The following is a 16942-nucleotide window of genomic DNA, read 5'->3' on the forward strand; positions in this document are numbered from 1 at the left end:
GGCGTACCCAACTAAAACGGTCTCCTCTGGCATCTCAGATCTCAGAAGGCTGTCGTAGGCAGCGTTCCACAAATCTGGGCCGAGTATCGAACCTTGCGCCGCACCGGAAGTAACATCCATCGTCCGCAAACCATCTTTAGTTTCGTAATTAAGAGTTCTGCAGCGCAGGTAGTCCTCGATCAGCCTCAACAGATATGCTGGTACGCGGAAGCTGTTCCTCAACGCGCTCAACATATCGACCCATCTCGCCGAGTTAAAAGCATTTTTGACATCTAGCGTAACAAGAAGCACGATACGGCGAGAGTAATGATTGAAGCTCTCGGCACGCTCTACCGCTCTGTGTAACTCAGATATCGCGTCGATTGTTGACCGACCCTTTCTGAAGCCGTACTGACGAGGAGACAAATCTCCGGCAGCTTCCACGGCAGACGTCAGGCGGCAGCGGATCAGTTTCTCGAAGAGTTTTCCGGCCACAACCAACATACAGAGGGGTCTGTAAGACGACGGCATATTCGGGTCACCTTTTCCCTTGCTGATTAGCACAAGCCTAGCCCTTTTCCAAGGAGTTGGGAAAACCCCTTCGCACAGGCATGTGTTGTACATTCTCAGCAGTAAGAGGGGGTTAACTGAGAATACCTTCTTGAGAGCCTCACTGGGAATACCATCAGGACCAGGTGCTTTCCTATTTTTCAGGGAGAGGACAGATGATTCCAGCTCTTTAATGCTAAAGAGTGGAATGTCCCCTACCTCGCCATAGTCGAAAAAAGGCCGCCGAGGATGAGACGGAAAGAGGGCGGTGACGATCCTGTCCATGGTGGTGCCCTCCATGACGGAAGGTGGTGATCGGGCGCCGAGTTTCTGGGTTACAACCTTGTAGCCCAGTCCCCAAGGATCAGAGTCAACATCCTCCTGAAGCCTCCTCCAACAGCTAACCTTGCTCCTGATGATAGCCCGACGAAGAGCTTTCTTCGCAGCCCTATAAGCCGCTGACTTAGCCTCGAAATCCGGGAATCTTCTGGCCCTCATAGCGGCACGTCTGGCTTTCAGACAAGCTTTCCGAAGGTTCGAGATCTCTTAAGTCCACCAGTACACAGCTTGCTTATCGCGACGGCGTCCCCTGCGTGGCATGGCCTGGTCACAAGCCGAGACAATCAGTTCCATCGTGGACGTTACCAATGCCTCGGCGTCAACAGGTGCAGCAGAATTCACCAGCGCTCCCCGTGAGATTACGTCAGTGAACTTCTCAACATCCAGCTTGTCCGTATTCCATCGGCGTGGTCCAGATCGTGATACAGGCGCCTGATTGTGGTGTTCATCCAGTATATCAAAAACGATGTACTGATGATCACTTGCCGTGAGGTCTTCGATGACCCTCCAGTTGGAGATCCGTGCTAATAGTGATTCCGACGAGAAGGAGATATCGGGGATCGTACCTCTCATGCCGGGGCGCCGGAAAGTAGGCGTGTCGCCCTCGTTTAAGACGACAAGTCCGGCCCTGGCGGCAAAGTCCAGGATGTATTTCCCCCGGGAGTTTGTAGAGGTCATACCCCACTCCACAGCCCTCGCATTAAAATCACCAGCAACAACGACATGCCCAACGGTACCCCGTACACTGTCTTCTAAGCGGTCAATCTTCAGACGGAATTCCCGAATTGGCTCGTTGGGGGTAAGGTAGACACTAAAAAACGTGACGTCCCTACACCTGACCCAAACGAAGCCTCGGCCGCGTCCGTGATCTCGCACTGGTGCTTCCGTGCTGTTTCGAACCCAACAAGCGGCAGTACCAAGAGAATCTGGGAACCAGAAGTGTGGGTCCCTGTCACGGTACTGCTCGCTGATCAGAAGGGTGTCCGCACCGATCTCTTGGGCCAGCTGATCTAAGAGGGAGTCAGCCGTTCTGGACCTCTCAAGGTTACCCTGGAGAATCCTCACTTCCTAGACCTAGCCTTCTCAAGGTCGAGTGCAGCCTTGAAAACACTGCATCGCCCAGCCCCTGGAATGTGACCTAATGAGGCGTCCTTTAGGCCTTTCTCTGCGCAGAGAAAACAACGCTCTGCTGCGGTATAGTTCTTCCTGTTGTGGCCCGAGCCGCCACACCTGAAACAATTCTTGGATAGGTCGGGTCCTTTACAGTTTCGGTAAGAGTGACCAAACCCGAGGCAGCGAAAGCATCGCGGTACAACCACCCTCCGTCTGAGCCTGCAATTGACCCATCCAATTCTCAGGTGTGTGAGATTAAGCAGCTTGCTGTCATCTTGGTTTCGCATTTCAGCGATAGCTATGCGTTGCTCGCTGCGGTTGGGCCGCGTAAGCCATACTTTAAGGGAGTCGGCATTTTGGATATCAGGGATGGCCTTGTTGATAGCCTCCCTGACTTCAGCCTCAGTCGAAAGACCGTCAAGGTCCCGGATCTCCACCGAGGTCCTAGGCTCGAGTTCCCGAACAGTACCGTGGTCCCCCAGAGCCTCTCTGACCTTTGCAGCAAAAGCCACTCGGTCACCAGATTTCCCCAGCTCGAGGAGAACTTTCCCATTCTGGGTAAACCTGATTGACTTAACAATCGTATCCGTCTCCTCTGGCTTGGCCTTAGACTTGAGTCGACCCAAGACTTCAGCAAAAGAGCGCCCCCCTAAGGGGTTGATCAGGATTGCCTCAGCCCTGGGCTTTCTCGGCCTGGGTTTCTTTGAAACAGGGGGGGCCTTTCCACGAACCTCCCTCGCCGGAGCAGGGTCAGCAATCTTTCGATCTCTTGCTGCAGGTTCTTTGTTAGAGACAGCCTCCATTCGTCTCAATTTCCTCTTTTCTTTGCGGGAAAGCCTCTTCTCCCAGTTACCCACATTTGATGGTGCCACAGCAGAGTTCATAGAGCTGCTTCCGTCAACCGTTGGGAGAGAGGCAAGCTCCCTGGTTTGCTGAGGGCGCTTCTTTAGAGCTGGAGTGTGCTCAGTAGGGGGTGTCATCTGGGTGGCCCTGTCCTCGACCTTCTGCTCGACATCTGACAGAGGCTGACTGGCCAATTCAGGAAGATCGGGGCTCTCCGCTGGTGAGCTCCTTGCCCGTTTCCTTTGATTCCCGCCCTTGTCGTTCAGTTTAGGGGCTAAAACTTGGTTCACAAGCTCCCGTTCATTAACTATAGCCTGTCTCATCAAGCCTTTAATTTCGAGAACTCGGGCAACCCGATCCTTCACCTTTGGGAGACCGTCCTTGATTGACCGGTTTACGTTGGTCCGGAGCTTCAAGGTTCCCTCCATATTATTGATGAGGTCCATCATCTCTACCAGGAGGTCAGACTCCTCCTCATCAGCATCGTCGTATTGTTGACGGTAACGCTGAAGTTCGGGATCCGACCTCTGGGGGCTGATTTTCGGCGCTGTACTTTCCAGGAGGGTTCCCGTCAACGCCGGTTCAACGTCTACTTTTCCTTCTCCACTTGTCAAAGGAGATCTTAGTGGGGGGAACTCATTTGAGCCCTTAAAGGTTGCAGGCGGTGGAGTTGCCTTAACGTTGTTCGCTGGTGGCGACCTCTTGACCTTGGAGCTACGCCCAAAAGGGCTCCACTCCTTTTCCGACTTCGATTTTTGCTCATTTGAGCTGCTGTTAAATAATGTGTTGGGTGGGGGGTTTTGACAAGCCATACATGTGTTTACCAGCGCATCGTGCGGCAAGAGACGGCCCGGATTTAGTCAGGAGCGGGTATACCCTCGGGGACAATCCCCTACCCCAGTTCCCCGGGGCCCGACCTCCGTTTGCCCAGCACCGGATACCTGACGTGCCGGGGGTCGCCTGTTGCAATGCAGAGCCCGACCTCTGCATCCATGCCGCACTTCCTGACCAAGGACCGAAGTGGCTGGCTCCTCACGACACACTGGGAATACCCATCGGCAGTGCAGAGCACACATCAACCCCTGCAACACAACAGGGGCACTCCCAGGGACTCCCAGTGAGGACGTCAGTCACCCTTTTAGTCGCCTCTTACGACAAGCCCGGGAGGGCTGCGATCCTATTCTAACCCCGAAACCGCAGGGGGAAATATATGCAATTATAGCGGCAGCATACATTTTAACTACCACGTTACAACTTGTCATGCTATGAAAAGTATTAGTATTTTGTCGTTTGACTATTTTAGCTGTTTAATAAGGTTTGAATACGTTACGGATAATTTTATATCCATATCCAGTGGTAGCTTTATCTTAAAATATGATCAAATACCAATTTAAGAAACAAGTCTGCTACAATACACCAAGAATCCATATATATTTTCTGTTAAGAACGTATTACCTCATCTAAGTTTCTCCAAAATATACGAAAAAAAAGGATTTGAAGTTTGTTTAAATCTGCAAGAAAAGTATTTAACAATCATCTTTACCTTGTGAGAAATGTCATATTATCTGCTTAAATTAACAAAATGTTAGTCAAATAAGGTTTTGATTATAACAATAGTTATTTTGCTAATAATTTGGTTTATTAGTAGTTTACGCAACGATTGCGTGAAGATAGTGTTAACGAAACGAGTAGAAAATTGTAGGTACGAGTCTTGGCGAGTGCCTTAGACTGCTACCAGTGTCGTTAACACTATTTACGCCAGTTACGTACCCTACTTTAACTACGACAATGTTTTAATTACTAAAAATCACAACTCATAGTTTCTGAGAGAGGTTATGTTTTGATTTATATCCTCTCATTACGACTGAACCGTGTGCAACAAAACATTGTACCAAACACTAATTGCACCACACAACAATTAAATTGACCTGAGCAGCTGATTAGTTGAAGTTCTAATAACTAAAATTTTACTTCTTCTCTCCCAATTCTTGAATCTCATTGGTCTGTTACCCGTGGTGTCATGAGTAAAACGATGCTGTTATGAAAGTAAACAATGCTGTTATGTGTACTACTATGAAAATATTTTAATTTTCATCATTTTAAAACAAAGTAAATTAAATGAGCACTTAGGATATAATACAGTATATGATATAATTTGTTGTTTGGTTAAGAAGAGCAAATCACTCTAACCTGTTGGCTATCCTGCAAATCAGCTGTTATCATCCTTGGTCAAAGATGAGATTCATGGTAAAGTCATTAGTTCAGTTCTAGTTCATGTCTGGGCCCCATAGCAAACACACACTCGTTGTCATGTAAGTTACAAATTATTTAATTATAATATTAAGTTGAACAAATGTATAATGTATTGTATTTCAGGTATCAAGACTCTTATATGGTCAAAAATAATGAATTCATATTTTTGCAAGTGATCACAAAGTGTAATATTGTAATGTAAATACAAAGTCAATTTCCTGTTACAGATTGTATAAAAAGCACATGTTTCACAAATATTGAAAATTAATTAAATATTATTCAAGCTATGCTAATTAATGTAAATATGTTTGAATTAATAATTATGTGATGATTTTATATAACTTCACCTTGAGAAACTGTTAAATTAAAATGTAAAGTAACAATTGTCACAGTACTATTCATGATTGTTTTGGTCAGGAAATCACATGCTGTGAAAGGTATGAATATATTTTAAAATGCTCTAATATTAAAATAATGATTACCTTTTACTAGTATTTTCTGGACATATTTCCAGAACGAGTTTCAAGTGTGCTGTGGCTATCAATTTGACAACTCGAATCCGAGCCCTGGGGTACCAGTCCGGTGCTATATTTGCAAGTCTACTGACTAAAGTAAGACTGTTCTTATTTATATTAGAAGTAATTAGTTACAAGAAGTAATGTACTTAGAAGGGAAGAATTTTGATTTAATTAAATGTCATGTATATTACTACGAAGATCATTGATTGCTCACCATTTAACCAATTGTAGTATAGCCTATGAATATCTGAAGAAGAAAATAATATTTAATATTTAAAAAAGGCTAGACAAGGCAAAATTAAATAGTAAAGTACTGTTTGTTCCAAAATTGGCATATAATTGGGCAAAGTGATACATGGGGAAGCAACACTACTGCTATCTTAAACATCTTATAAATTACCCTATATCATCAAGTGTTTGAACAAAAAGTGCAAACTATACAATTAATCATTTTACTATCAAATGCAAGCACTTGGTTCAAGGCTTGCGGTACAAAAAAGTGCGCAACTCTGCTCACTTGTCAACTTGCCAAATTAAAAAAAAAATTAAATATTTATTTAACAAGCAAACTTCAAGCTAAATACAAATCAGACTGTCAATATTATATGAAGTGATTATATTTCAAGCATAATAATCACAGGGAAATTAAATGGTGAATTAAATTAGATAATAATTTTCCGTAATGGAAAAATTCAATATTAATTATTTGAGTAAGGGCGAACTCAAATATGAGATTTTGTGTAGAAATCAAGAATCTACACATGATAATGTAGAAGCATTAAGAAAGGAACTACGGTGTATTATAAGTACATTGCCAGATATATCTAACTTAACTGGCAAACTTAGTGTAAATGAAGAATTTAACACAGTACAGGCTAAAATAGACTTACTAGGGTTATTGATTGAACAAGCTGAAGAAAATCCTACTAACCTACAAATAGCTAAGATAAAGGCTAAGTTAAGTCATGTACAGTAAAGAATCACTAACCTAAAACAATGTCAAGTCATCCCAAGTTTAGCTATCACACTAGAGCAGTTAGAATCAAAGATAAGAGATCTGTCAGAAAAATTTTTAATAGTTAAAAATAAAATATCTGATCAGGATTTAGAAATCTATCAAGAAAATCTAAATAAATCATTATTAGAAGAAGAGGAAATAAATGCTAAATCTGATTTAGATGTAAATGTAATGACAACATCCAATGAAAGCTCCACTCCCATTAAACAAAATCAAGTAATAGTTAATGAAGCTAAAACTACACTTGAAGCTAACCCAAACTTTTACCCAATGATTCCAGTAAATGTGCAAGACCCATCAATTCAAGTAGCTATGTTAAACTCACAGCAAGCTCCAAACTCAAATCCAAATCTAAGTATTTTCAATAAATTACCTAACCCAGCTGAAGCTTATTTACATAATATAACAATCACAAATGGACTTGACATAAACCCATTACTCGAATTTTTAAGAAATTTGGTTAAAATAAGATCTGAAACCAATTTAACAGACTTCCAACTTTATAAAATTTTGCCAAGCTATTCGCAACCTCCCCTCAGTACAAAAATATTACAAGGGAAAATACAGGGAATAACTTTGGATAAAGTACATGAAGATATTGTCAACACATTCATTCCAATAACATTGAGAGAAAAACTTAAGCAAGAATTAATATACAGACCCCAATACCCAAATGAACCGTTATCTTTGTACATAAACGAGGTCAAGATAAGCAATCAGATCCTTAAAACTAAGTTATCTGAACCTGAGCTTATTTGTTTCATCAAGAACGGATTGAGACCAGAAATTAGGAATCAAATAATTTTTGAAAGTAATCCTAAAACATTCAGTGACCTAGAGCAATTATGTATAAGCCTCAACAACATTGGATACAATGATTACTTACGGGATAACATGTTTACTATCCAAACTCAAGTCCACAACTTCACACCTCAGCAATATTGTCAACCCACCAGCAATAACTTGAGACCTAATTTCACACCTCAGTGTAATCAGCATTCTAAACCTCACCAAAATCAAGCTAGACCATATTATTCAAGCTCTAATCATGATGCTAGGATTAAAACATGTTTTAATTGCAATAGAACAGGTCATATTGCTAGCCAATGTTATAGGAAGAAAAAAAACTCATAAATGAGGGAGTATTGAGTAATACTAACTTAAATACTTGTATTCCCGATGACACCAAGATATCTAATACTGAAAATCAATCACCTGAATATAAAACTGAGTTAAGAAAAATAATAAAGGATTGGAATAAATTCAGGAATGTAAAACATAACCGAGTGAAAGTGTATGTAAATAATAAGCTACCTTGTATTCAAGTCAATGTACATAAAAATTTAATTGTAAATACTTTATTGGATACTGGAGCCAGCCAAAACTTCATAACACATGACCTATATAAGCAACTTAATAAATTAAAGGTTGTAAAGTCATTAACAAATTGGAAAGGTACCATGTTCGCTGCTAACAATAGCGAAATAAACGTGTTGGGTAAATGTAAATTTAAAATCAAGATTGGTTCATTTACTTGGAGGGAGGAATTTTTAGTCATGAAACATGACAACTATGACATGATTTTAGGCACGCCATTTATGTCAAACAAAGGACTAATAATTGATTTAGAGAATAATGTTTGCTCCTTCAAATATAAGCCTGGAAAAATAATAAAGCTTAACAATTCATTAAATGAAGAAAATGAATCATTAAATGAAATGTTAATTGGTTGTTCTGATATGAGACAGGAAGTTAACGAATTAATAAATAAGTATCAAAATGTATTCACAGATAAAAATGGTTCTGCATTAAATCTAGAGGTGAAACTTGAAGTTACAGATAACATTCCAGTAAGTTCCAGGCCTTACTACTTAAGTCCACCAAACTTACAAAAAATGAAAACCATAGTTGACGATTTATTAGCTCAAGATATCATTGAAGTATCGACTAGTCCATATTCATCACCCGCATTCCTCACCAAAAAGGATCGATTAGTTATAAACTATACAGAACTAAATAAGAAACTCGTAAAAATGGATTACCCGATAGGTGACCTAAATAACCTATACCAACATCTACAAGGAGCCCGATATTTTTCTGTAATAGACCTGAACAAAGCATTTTTTCAATGCCCTTTAACAAAGGACAGCCGCCATTTAACAGCTTTTTGCACATCATTTGGTAAATACCAATATAAGCGAGTCAGCTTTGGACTTCAAGTAGGTAGCAGCGTATTATCGAGTTATCTTGATGGTTTATTTCACGACATAAACTTTGTATATTTAATAAAATTCCTGGATGACATTGTAATATATAGCAAGGACAAAGAAGATCATCTAAAGCATTTAAAGGAAGTAATAAACCGCTTATCTCAAAACAACCTTACCGTAAATGTAGAAAAAGCCAAATTTTTCTGCAGGGAGATAAATTTTCTTGGCCATCGCATAAAAGATAACACTATATGCATTGATCCCGAGCGCACCGTGGCCATTAAAGATTTTCCCGTACCGAACACAGTAAAACAGGTACGCAGATTCGTAGGTATGTGCGGATACTGGAGCCGATATATCCCGAGATACTCAGATATATGCGCGCCATTGCATCGACTAAAGAGAAAGGGTGTTAAATTTAAATGGGATAATGAATGTCAGGAAGCATTTGAAAAACTAAAGCAACACATAAGTAACCCACCGTTATTGCAACTGGCAGATTTTAACAAACCATTTGTACTACAAACGGATGCTTCTAGCATAGGTGCTGGTGCTGTACTCTTACAAGCCAATGACTTGGAAGATTTATTACCGATAGGATATTTTTCCCGAAAATTTACAGATGCAGAATTAAAATATTCCATCTATGAGAAGGAAGCCTTAAGCGCTATATATGCCATGGAACATTTTCACCAATATTTGGAAGTGAGAAAATTTAAACTGATTACTGACAATCAAGCTTTAAGTTATGTCCTAAACACAAAACGCAAGATTGGACGTTTAGCTCGTTGGGTAGAGCGATTAATAAATCTAGATTACAGTGTTGAATTTCGTCATGGTTCCGAAAATATACTGGCGGATTGTTTATCAAGATTATATGCGGAAACTCCTAATGAAGATGATCAAATAACTTCGGAGTCACATCAAGAAATAAATATGATATTAAATAAGTGCAAAACTGATAAGAAGAATGCAACCCATAATCACAATAGAACAAAGTCTATGAATGAAGGAGATAACAGATCACCGAAGTCATCCATTGAAGATAAACATTTTTGCAATGTAGTAGATGAAATTCCCTTAGCATTCACACAATTGGAATACCAACAGAATAATGACGCGGACTGTACTAAGATAAAAGCAAGTATAACAAAAGGAGAACATAGTAACTGTTATTTCATGAAGAACAATATTTTAATGTACAAAAATAGCAAAGATAAACCACGGATCTACTTGCCTGAAAAGTTATTTAATCTAATATTTACATTTTACCACAACACCATTTCTGGAGCTCACTTTGGAATTGCAAGAACTACTGCCAGAATAAATGAATATTTTTACCATCCTCAGTTAAATAACTTCATAGCACAAAAAGTAAAAGGTTGTAACATTTGCATGATGTCAAAAAGTACACAAAGAAAATATGAGGGAAAATTAATTTCAATTACTGCTGAAAATGCTATGGATACAATATACATGGATGTATTAGGACCTCTAGTACGTTCCAAAAAAGGGAACAAATATATATTAGCATTACACGATGCATTCACGAGATATACTTGGCTATATACATTAAAGGAATGCAATTCAAAATCCATTATTGAAAAATTGAAATGGACATTTGCCAACTTTTCTATACCAAAAACAATCGTCACAGATAATGCCAGTTATTTCATATCAAACCAGTTTAAGTCATATTTATTTAAACATTTTATCAGCCAAAGATGTACTCCTGCATATAAAAGTAGTGGAAACAAAACGGAACGCATTTTTAGAGACCTAGGAGCCGTATTAAGAAGTTTTTATCATGATAAACAAACTGAATGGGATACAGAGCTGGATTTAATTCAGATTAGTCTCAACACAGCTGTAAACTCTTCAACAAAATCCAGTAGCTTCAAACTGATGTTTAACCACGAGCCTAGCTGCGCCTTGACTAACCTATGGGACATCAAGAGCCTAATTTCATCGGAATTAACCTTAGAAGAAAGAAAAGAAAATCTGAAGAAAGCTATAATGAAAGCAAGAAAAAGTATCCAATTCAACCGAAACCGTCAGAGATTCTCCGCTTCAAGAACTAAACATCCATTTAAGCTAAATTGTTTAGTATATGTCAGAACGCATTATTTAAGTAGCAAAGTTAACAAGTTTTGTAAGAAACTAGCCCCCAGATACATAGGAATTTTTCGCATAATACATTGGTTAACTGATGTAACATGTTTGATACAACGAACAAGTGACCCACTTGATGTTAGGAAGGTACATATAATAGATTTGAAATTATATGAACCAGGTTAATTGAAACGAGTCTAAGAATTGTACTTTGTATTATAGTCGCATTACTAGAAAATGTAAATAAGAAAAAAGGTTAAGATGCAAAACATTACTGGGAATACTTGGAATTTTAACTTGTTAAGTCATGTAGGGAAAAGTTAACATGAGATAACATGATGAGATTCAGAGATTGAGAAGGGAATTAATTATTTTATGTATGTTATTTAGGGATGATTTAAGGTCGTAATACAATAATTGTGTAACGTAACGATTTGGATTAGAGTTTACAACGCGAAAGATTTCGGATATTAAAAGGTTAAATCACAAGAGGGATGCATGACTTGAGTTAATGTGTTGTATGCTAGATGATGAATGTGATGCGAAAGTTGTATATTTGTGTATAAATGTAGAGAGAGAATGAGAATTAGTATTAAGGAGACATTAATTGCTGTACATAACACTTCACTACACTGAACGATTGTATATAAATGATTTTTAAACACTAAAAACACACAATTGAACACAAACACAACACGACACACGCACACGTTAAACAGATACATAATGAAAAAGAAGAATGTGTAGCTAGGAATAAAATAATATCTGAAATCACGCGACCAGTATTGCCAACGCAACTTGTTTCCTTGTTTGAGAAATACAGAAATGTTGTATTTAAATAAATATATTACGATTTTAAACTCACAGACATGGTTTGGTTTATAATGTAATAATGAATTTTCTCGTAAATAGAGGTCGTTTAGTAATTTGAAGGGCAAAATGTATCAGTTATGAAACTCATATCAGTGAAATGGATGCAATTAAATAAGTTGTATGTAAAACATGAGGTTGGTATTACAGTAATAATGCAATGACCCGCCGCCCGGTCAGTGCTGCGCTCAGACAGCAAAGATGTGTACTATTGCAGGTTATCAGCTGTGCAGTACGTTGTCTTAGCATTGTTGATAAAAAGGCACGAATTCAAATGATATGAAAAGAAGGAAATATTATTTTAAGTTATAATAGTTCATAAGTGAAAGTGTTTAGTTTTAAAATAGCTGAAAATTGAGAAACATGGGGATATTTTGTACTACTATGTAAATATTTTAATTTTCATCATTTTAAAACAAAGTAAATTAAATGAGCACTTAGGATAAAATACAGTATATGATATAATTTGTTGTTTGGTTAAGAAGAGCAAATCACTCTAACCTGTTGGCTATCCTGCAAATCAGCTGTTATCATCCTTGGTCAAAGATGAGATTCATGGTAAAGTCATTAGTTCAGTTCTAGTTCATGTCTGGGCCCCATAGCAAACACACACTCGTTGTCATGTAAGTTACAAATTATTTAATTATAATATTAAGTTGAACAAATGTATAATGTATTGTATTTCAGGTATCAAGACTCTTATATGGTCAAAAATAATGAATTCATATTTTTGCAAGTGATCACAAAGTGTAATATTGTAATGTAAATACAAAGTCAATTTCCTGTTACAGATTGTATAAAAAGCACATGTTTCACAAATATTGAAAATTAATTAAATATTATTCAAGCTATGCTAATTAATGTAAATATGTTTGAATTAATAATTATGTGATGATTTTATATAACTTCACCTTGAGAAACTGTTAAATTAAAATGTAAAGTAACAATTGTCACAGTACTATTCATGATTGTTTTGGTCAGGAAATCACATGCTGTGAAAGGTATGAATATATTTTAAAATGCTCTAATATTAAAATAATGATTACCTTTTACTAGTATTTTCTGGACATATTTCCAGAACGAGTTTCAAGTGTGCTGTGGCTATCAATTTGACAACTCGAATCCGAGCCCTGGGGTACCAGTCCGGTGCTATATTTGCAAGTCTACTGACTAAAGTAAGACTGTTCTTATTTATATTAGAAGTAATTAGTTACAAGAAGTAATGTACTTAGAAGGGAAGAATTTTGATTTAATTAAATGTCATGTATATTACTACGAAGATCATTGATTGCTCACCATTTAACCAATTGTAGTATAGCCTATGAATATCTGAAGAAGAAAATAATATTTAATATTTAAAAAAGGCTAGACAAGGCAAAATTAAATAGTAAAGTACTGTTTGTTCCAAAATTGGCATATAATTGGGCAAAGTGATACATGGGGAAGCAACACTACTGCTATCTTAAACATCTTATAAATTACCCTATATCATCAAGTGTTTGAACAAAAAGTGCAAACTATGCAATTAATCATTTTACCATCAAATGCAAGCACTTGGTTCAAGGCTTGCGGTACATATGTGAAACTTTCAATTCTTAGAACTGAACCGAAACGACTACTTTAAAAATGGTAGTAGGTATATATTTAAAATTCTTATTACTCATGAGATTGTACTCAACGCCTATTAGCAAATTCCATACATAGGTCTCATGTTAAGACCCACGTTTGATTTACTTTTTCGTTTCGATGTCCCCAAGGCCAAAAACACTATCCGTTTAAATATATGCATAACGATATTTATATATACATTTTTGAAACAATTTATTCGTCCTTATAAATTAAACTACCTATTTCATTATTAAATTCGGCCTATCAAAACACTTTTTACATGAACAATCTTGTTAGGGCTCTGAAAATAACGTAACTTCTGAATTAAGCTGTAAACACACTCGTTGTAAATATAAAAGGGAATCCTTGTAGAGTTAAGATACCAGAGACGTTCTTGGCAGTAAAACGGAGGTTCATCTTCCTTTGATATTTACGACTCTTTACGATGCAGGATCCAACATCCAGTTGAATCAAAAATATACTCTTTATAAATTAATATACTCAAAACTGGGTCCTTAACTTAATATAAACAATTTAAAATAATATGTTACATCTTAATAAATTAAACATTCAAGTTTTTTATTAATTTTAATTTGAGTTGAATTGTAAATATTTTACAAATTGGGTTTCAATCCAAAACGAAATTGAGTTGTTTAAATAACTCATATTGAAAATATTTTGAACTTTTCCTTTAAGCTATTAGTTTACCAAAACAGTATAATTTATTGACATATCCTAAATGTATTTTAATATGAAAAAATATTGATATTTTATTTATTTAATATATTTATTTTATTATAAAATGGTGTTTGCCGTAGATAAACAAATAAAATAAATAAAAATATAATTAATAACAGAAATGATCAAGGCTTTTAAATCATACACCTATTCTGCTTAAATTAACTGGACACCAGAGTAACTGGAATAATGAATGTAAAATGGTATTCATATACTACATAATTATAATGTAATAATAAATGCACTACTTTATCATGTTATTATACCATACTTATAAATAAAGAAAATGTTTAGTCTTAGTCTCGTTTTCATACTATCTATTTGATTGTACAAGATGGCTGTCAAAACCAAACAAAATGTTTAGCGTCTGGTTTTATCAAATCGACGTATATAAATTCCAAAACATAAGTTCCTCTAGAGTATTTTTCTTATAAAAAAATAACAAAACACTTTAACATGGAAAAAAATTTAGGGCTGTTTTAAAGTACTTGAAATTGATTGATTATTCATTCCATGATCGATTATTACCGATGAAAGACACTAAGGAATGGCTAAGAAGGAAGGTAAATAATGAACATCTTATGAAGGTGTTTTGTCACCTGACAAAGGATCTCAGTGAAACTGTCAATCACTGATGGGTTCATTTCACTTCCCCTTTCAGACCGTTGATTATTAATCAGATTAATTAATAGATCTCAATTCGGATTGTTTGGGAGGTAATCATTAGGTAAATTAAATAAACCAGTTAAACATTTTACCTAAATGCTCTTTATTACTGTATATTGAATAATCTGCGATCTTTAGTCCGTTATAACTTTAAAATTAAATATTTATATTAAAAACCATTTATTTGCTTATAAATATGTTATATGTGATCCCAGTAAATAAGCGATCATTTTAAAGAATAAATTGCTAAATAACCTTTATAAATAAAATGTAATACAATACAATCAAACAAATAATAATAATAATTAATAAAATAATTAATTATAAAAATAACATTGGACTGGTAACAAATTTAACCATATTAAAGGCCCGGTAGTGTAGATTTTTGATAAAATAGTTGCGTTTTAAGAACGAAGGGAAATATAGCATAACTATTTTTATAGTCTACTTATCAAGCAGTTGATGAACTCGTATGCTCTACGGAGCAGTAAGAAAAATGTTTTAACTGTAAGTGCAAAACCCTGTAAAGAGTGTAAAGTTAAGATGCAAGAAATGGACCCTGTAGGAAAACAGGTTCATCGTTATTGGCTATTAGTCGCTTATTTACAATTTTGGATGTATCTTCTGGTAAATGGAAGTAATGTGTTTTATTTTATAAATCAGTATCCTCCTAAAGAATAAAATTTTTGTTGTGGGACGGACTTTCTGTCACACATGCAATACATTTATATTTTATCATGAAACTCAAATGTTTCACTCATAAACAAGAAGGTTTTCACTTTCTGTTAAATTGAGGCTTACTCGTCCTATTTTAGTGTAAACCATCAATAAAAAATATTATTAGTTTTTTTTTCATTTTGTTAGTTTGCGGAGAAGTTGTGCCATGCTAAAATAATTATAATATAGGTATAGTACCAAATTCTCAATAACGATGACAAAAATAATTAATTCTTACGATGTATTTATTTTCTGTGAATCAGACTTTTGGCTAAGACTGACGCCTTTGATCAGCATAGATCTCGTCGCTCTTAGATATCACTGAGGTCTAATCAGCGGTGTAAATATTGTGTAACATGATAGTGGTCTGCGCTGCTTTGATGTTGCTTAGTGGCTCAGTGAGTAGTTGATTATAAGCATGACAGTAGATTAGACACACTGCACAGCTTTGTTAAAAACATAAAAGTATTATTTTTAAATATTTTACATTATTACAATACGATTTAAAATGTGTATAAGAATAAGAACATGAGGTAGGTAACATTGTTTTTAATTTTGCTTTTTACATCATACTTTTGATCAGTTACACTACATTAATATAAAGCTGCCTTTCAAATTTCCAATGTGTATACTATGTATTTATACTGGTGTCTACTTATCTTTTCCATAGTATACAGTGTAGAACCAACACAATAATAAAACCTATTTTTAAAACGTTTTTATTAGCTCGCTTTCTTGTCCAGTACAAATTTGCAATCAATTTTTTACTAACTTCCCGATGGGCTAGAGACTTGAAATTTGAAACATAACTCACAAATGGAAGACAATGCAATATTATAGCATTTAATTTTCATATTTCCCTTGAGCTACGCCCCACTGGCTTCCAAATTTTCCATGTTTACATTTTGAAAGAATGTAAATATATCAATTAATTAAAGTCAGCTGTAAATACTTAAATTTGACAGTTAAAAAAGCAGAGGTTAAGAGGTACAGGTTCTGCTCCCAAGAGATTCTTTATACAAACAAACATTTCAAAATAAAGATAAACAATCTGATTGCAGATATAAAGGTGTTTGTTAATAATGCCATTCGTTATTTATTTAGTATTCTATAAATCAAACAATAAATTAAATAGATTGATATATTTATACTTAGTAGGTAGGCCATACATTCAATCTAATACATAATTATATGAAAAGAAACTCAAATAAACCACATGCCTATGTCTTAATCTGATATAGATGCATGAAATAGATTTAACATCCACACACATTAAAAACTTAAAAGTAGAAAAAAAATTATATATACAAAACTTTTTTAAAACAAAACGTTTTTAAATTCACTAAAAAGTAGAAAATAATGTATAAATATGTGGAGAGTATAAATACTTGTAAGATTTAAAACGAAAA

The 16942-nt window shown here is 36.0% G+C and overlaps 1 protein-coding gene across 1 annotated transcript; it reads right to left on the reverse strand.

Moving 5' to 3' along the window:
• Nucleotides 1–1074: 1074 nt before the first annotated feature.
• On the reverse strand, nucleotides 1075–3635 carry LOC128992994 (uncharacterized). The gene is made up of 2 exons (XM_054416744.1): nucleotides 1933–3635; nucleotides 1075–1897 (listed from the first exon to the last, which is right to left on the reverse strand). The coding sequence occupies exons 1-2, from the start codon at nucleotides 3633–3635 to the stop codon at nucleotides 1075–1077; spliced, it is 2526 nt and encodes an 841-aa protein (XP_054272719.1).
• Nucleotides 3636–16942: the final 13307 nt, after the last annotated feature.

This window comes from Macrosteles quadrilineatus, unplaced genomic scaffold, assembly GCF_028750875.1.
Source record: "Macrosteles quadrilineatus isolate MER2022 unplaced genomic scaffold, UCM_ALF_1.0 Scaffold_4__1_contigs__length_99947679, whole genome shotgun sequence".
NCBI classification, from domain to species: domain Eukaryota; kingdom Metazoa; phylum Arthropoda; class Insecta; order Hemiptera; family Cicadellidae; genus Macrosteles; species Macrosteles quadrilineatus.

Bases quoted from the DNA above. Each gene is read 5' to 3' on its own strand.
- LOC128992994 (XM_054416744.1), bottom strand. From the start codon at position 3,635: ATGGCTTGTCAAAACCCCCCACCCAACACATTATTTAACAGCAGCTCA. The intron at 1,898-1,932 runs GTGAGGATTCTC...TGAGAGGTCCAG, and splicing joins GAGAAGGCTAGGTCTAGGAA to AACGGCTGACTCCCTCTTAG.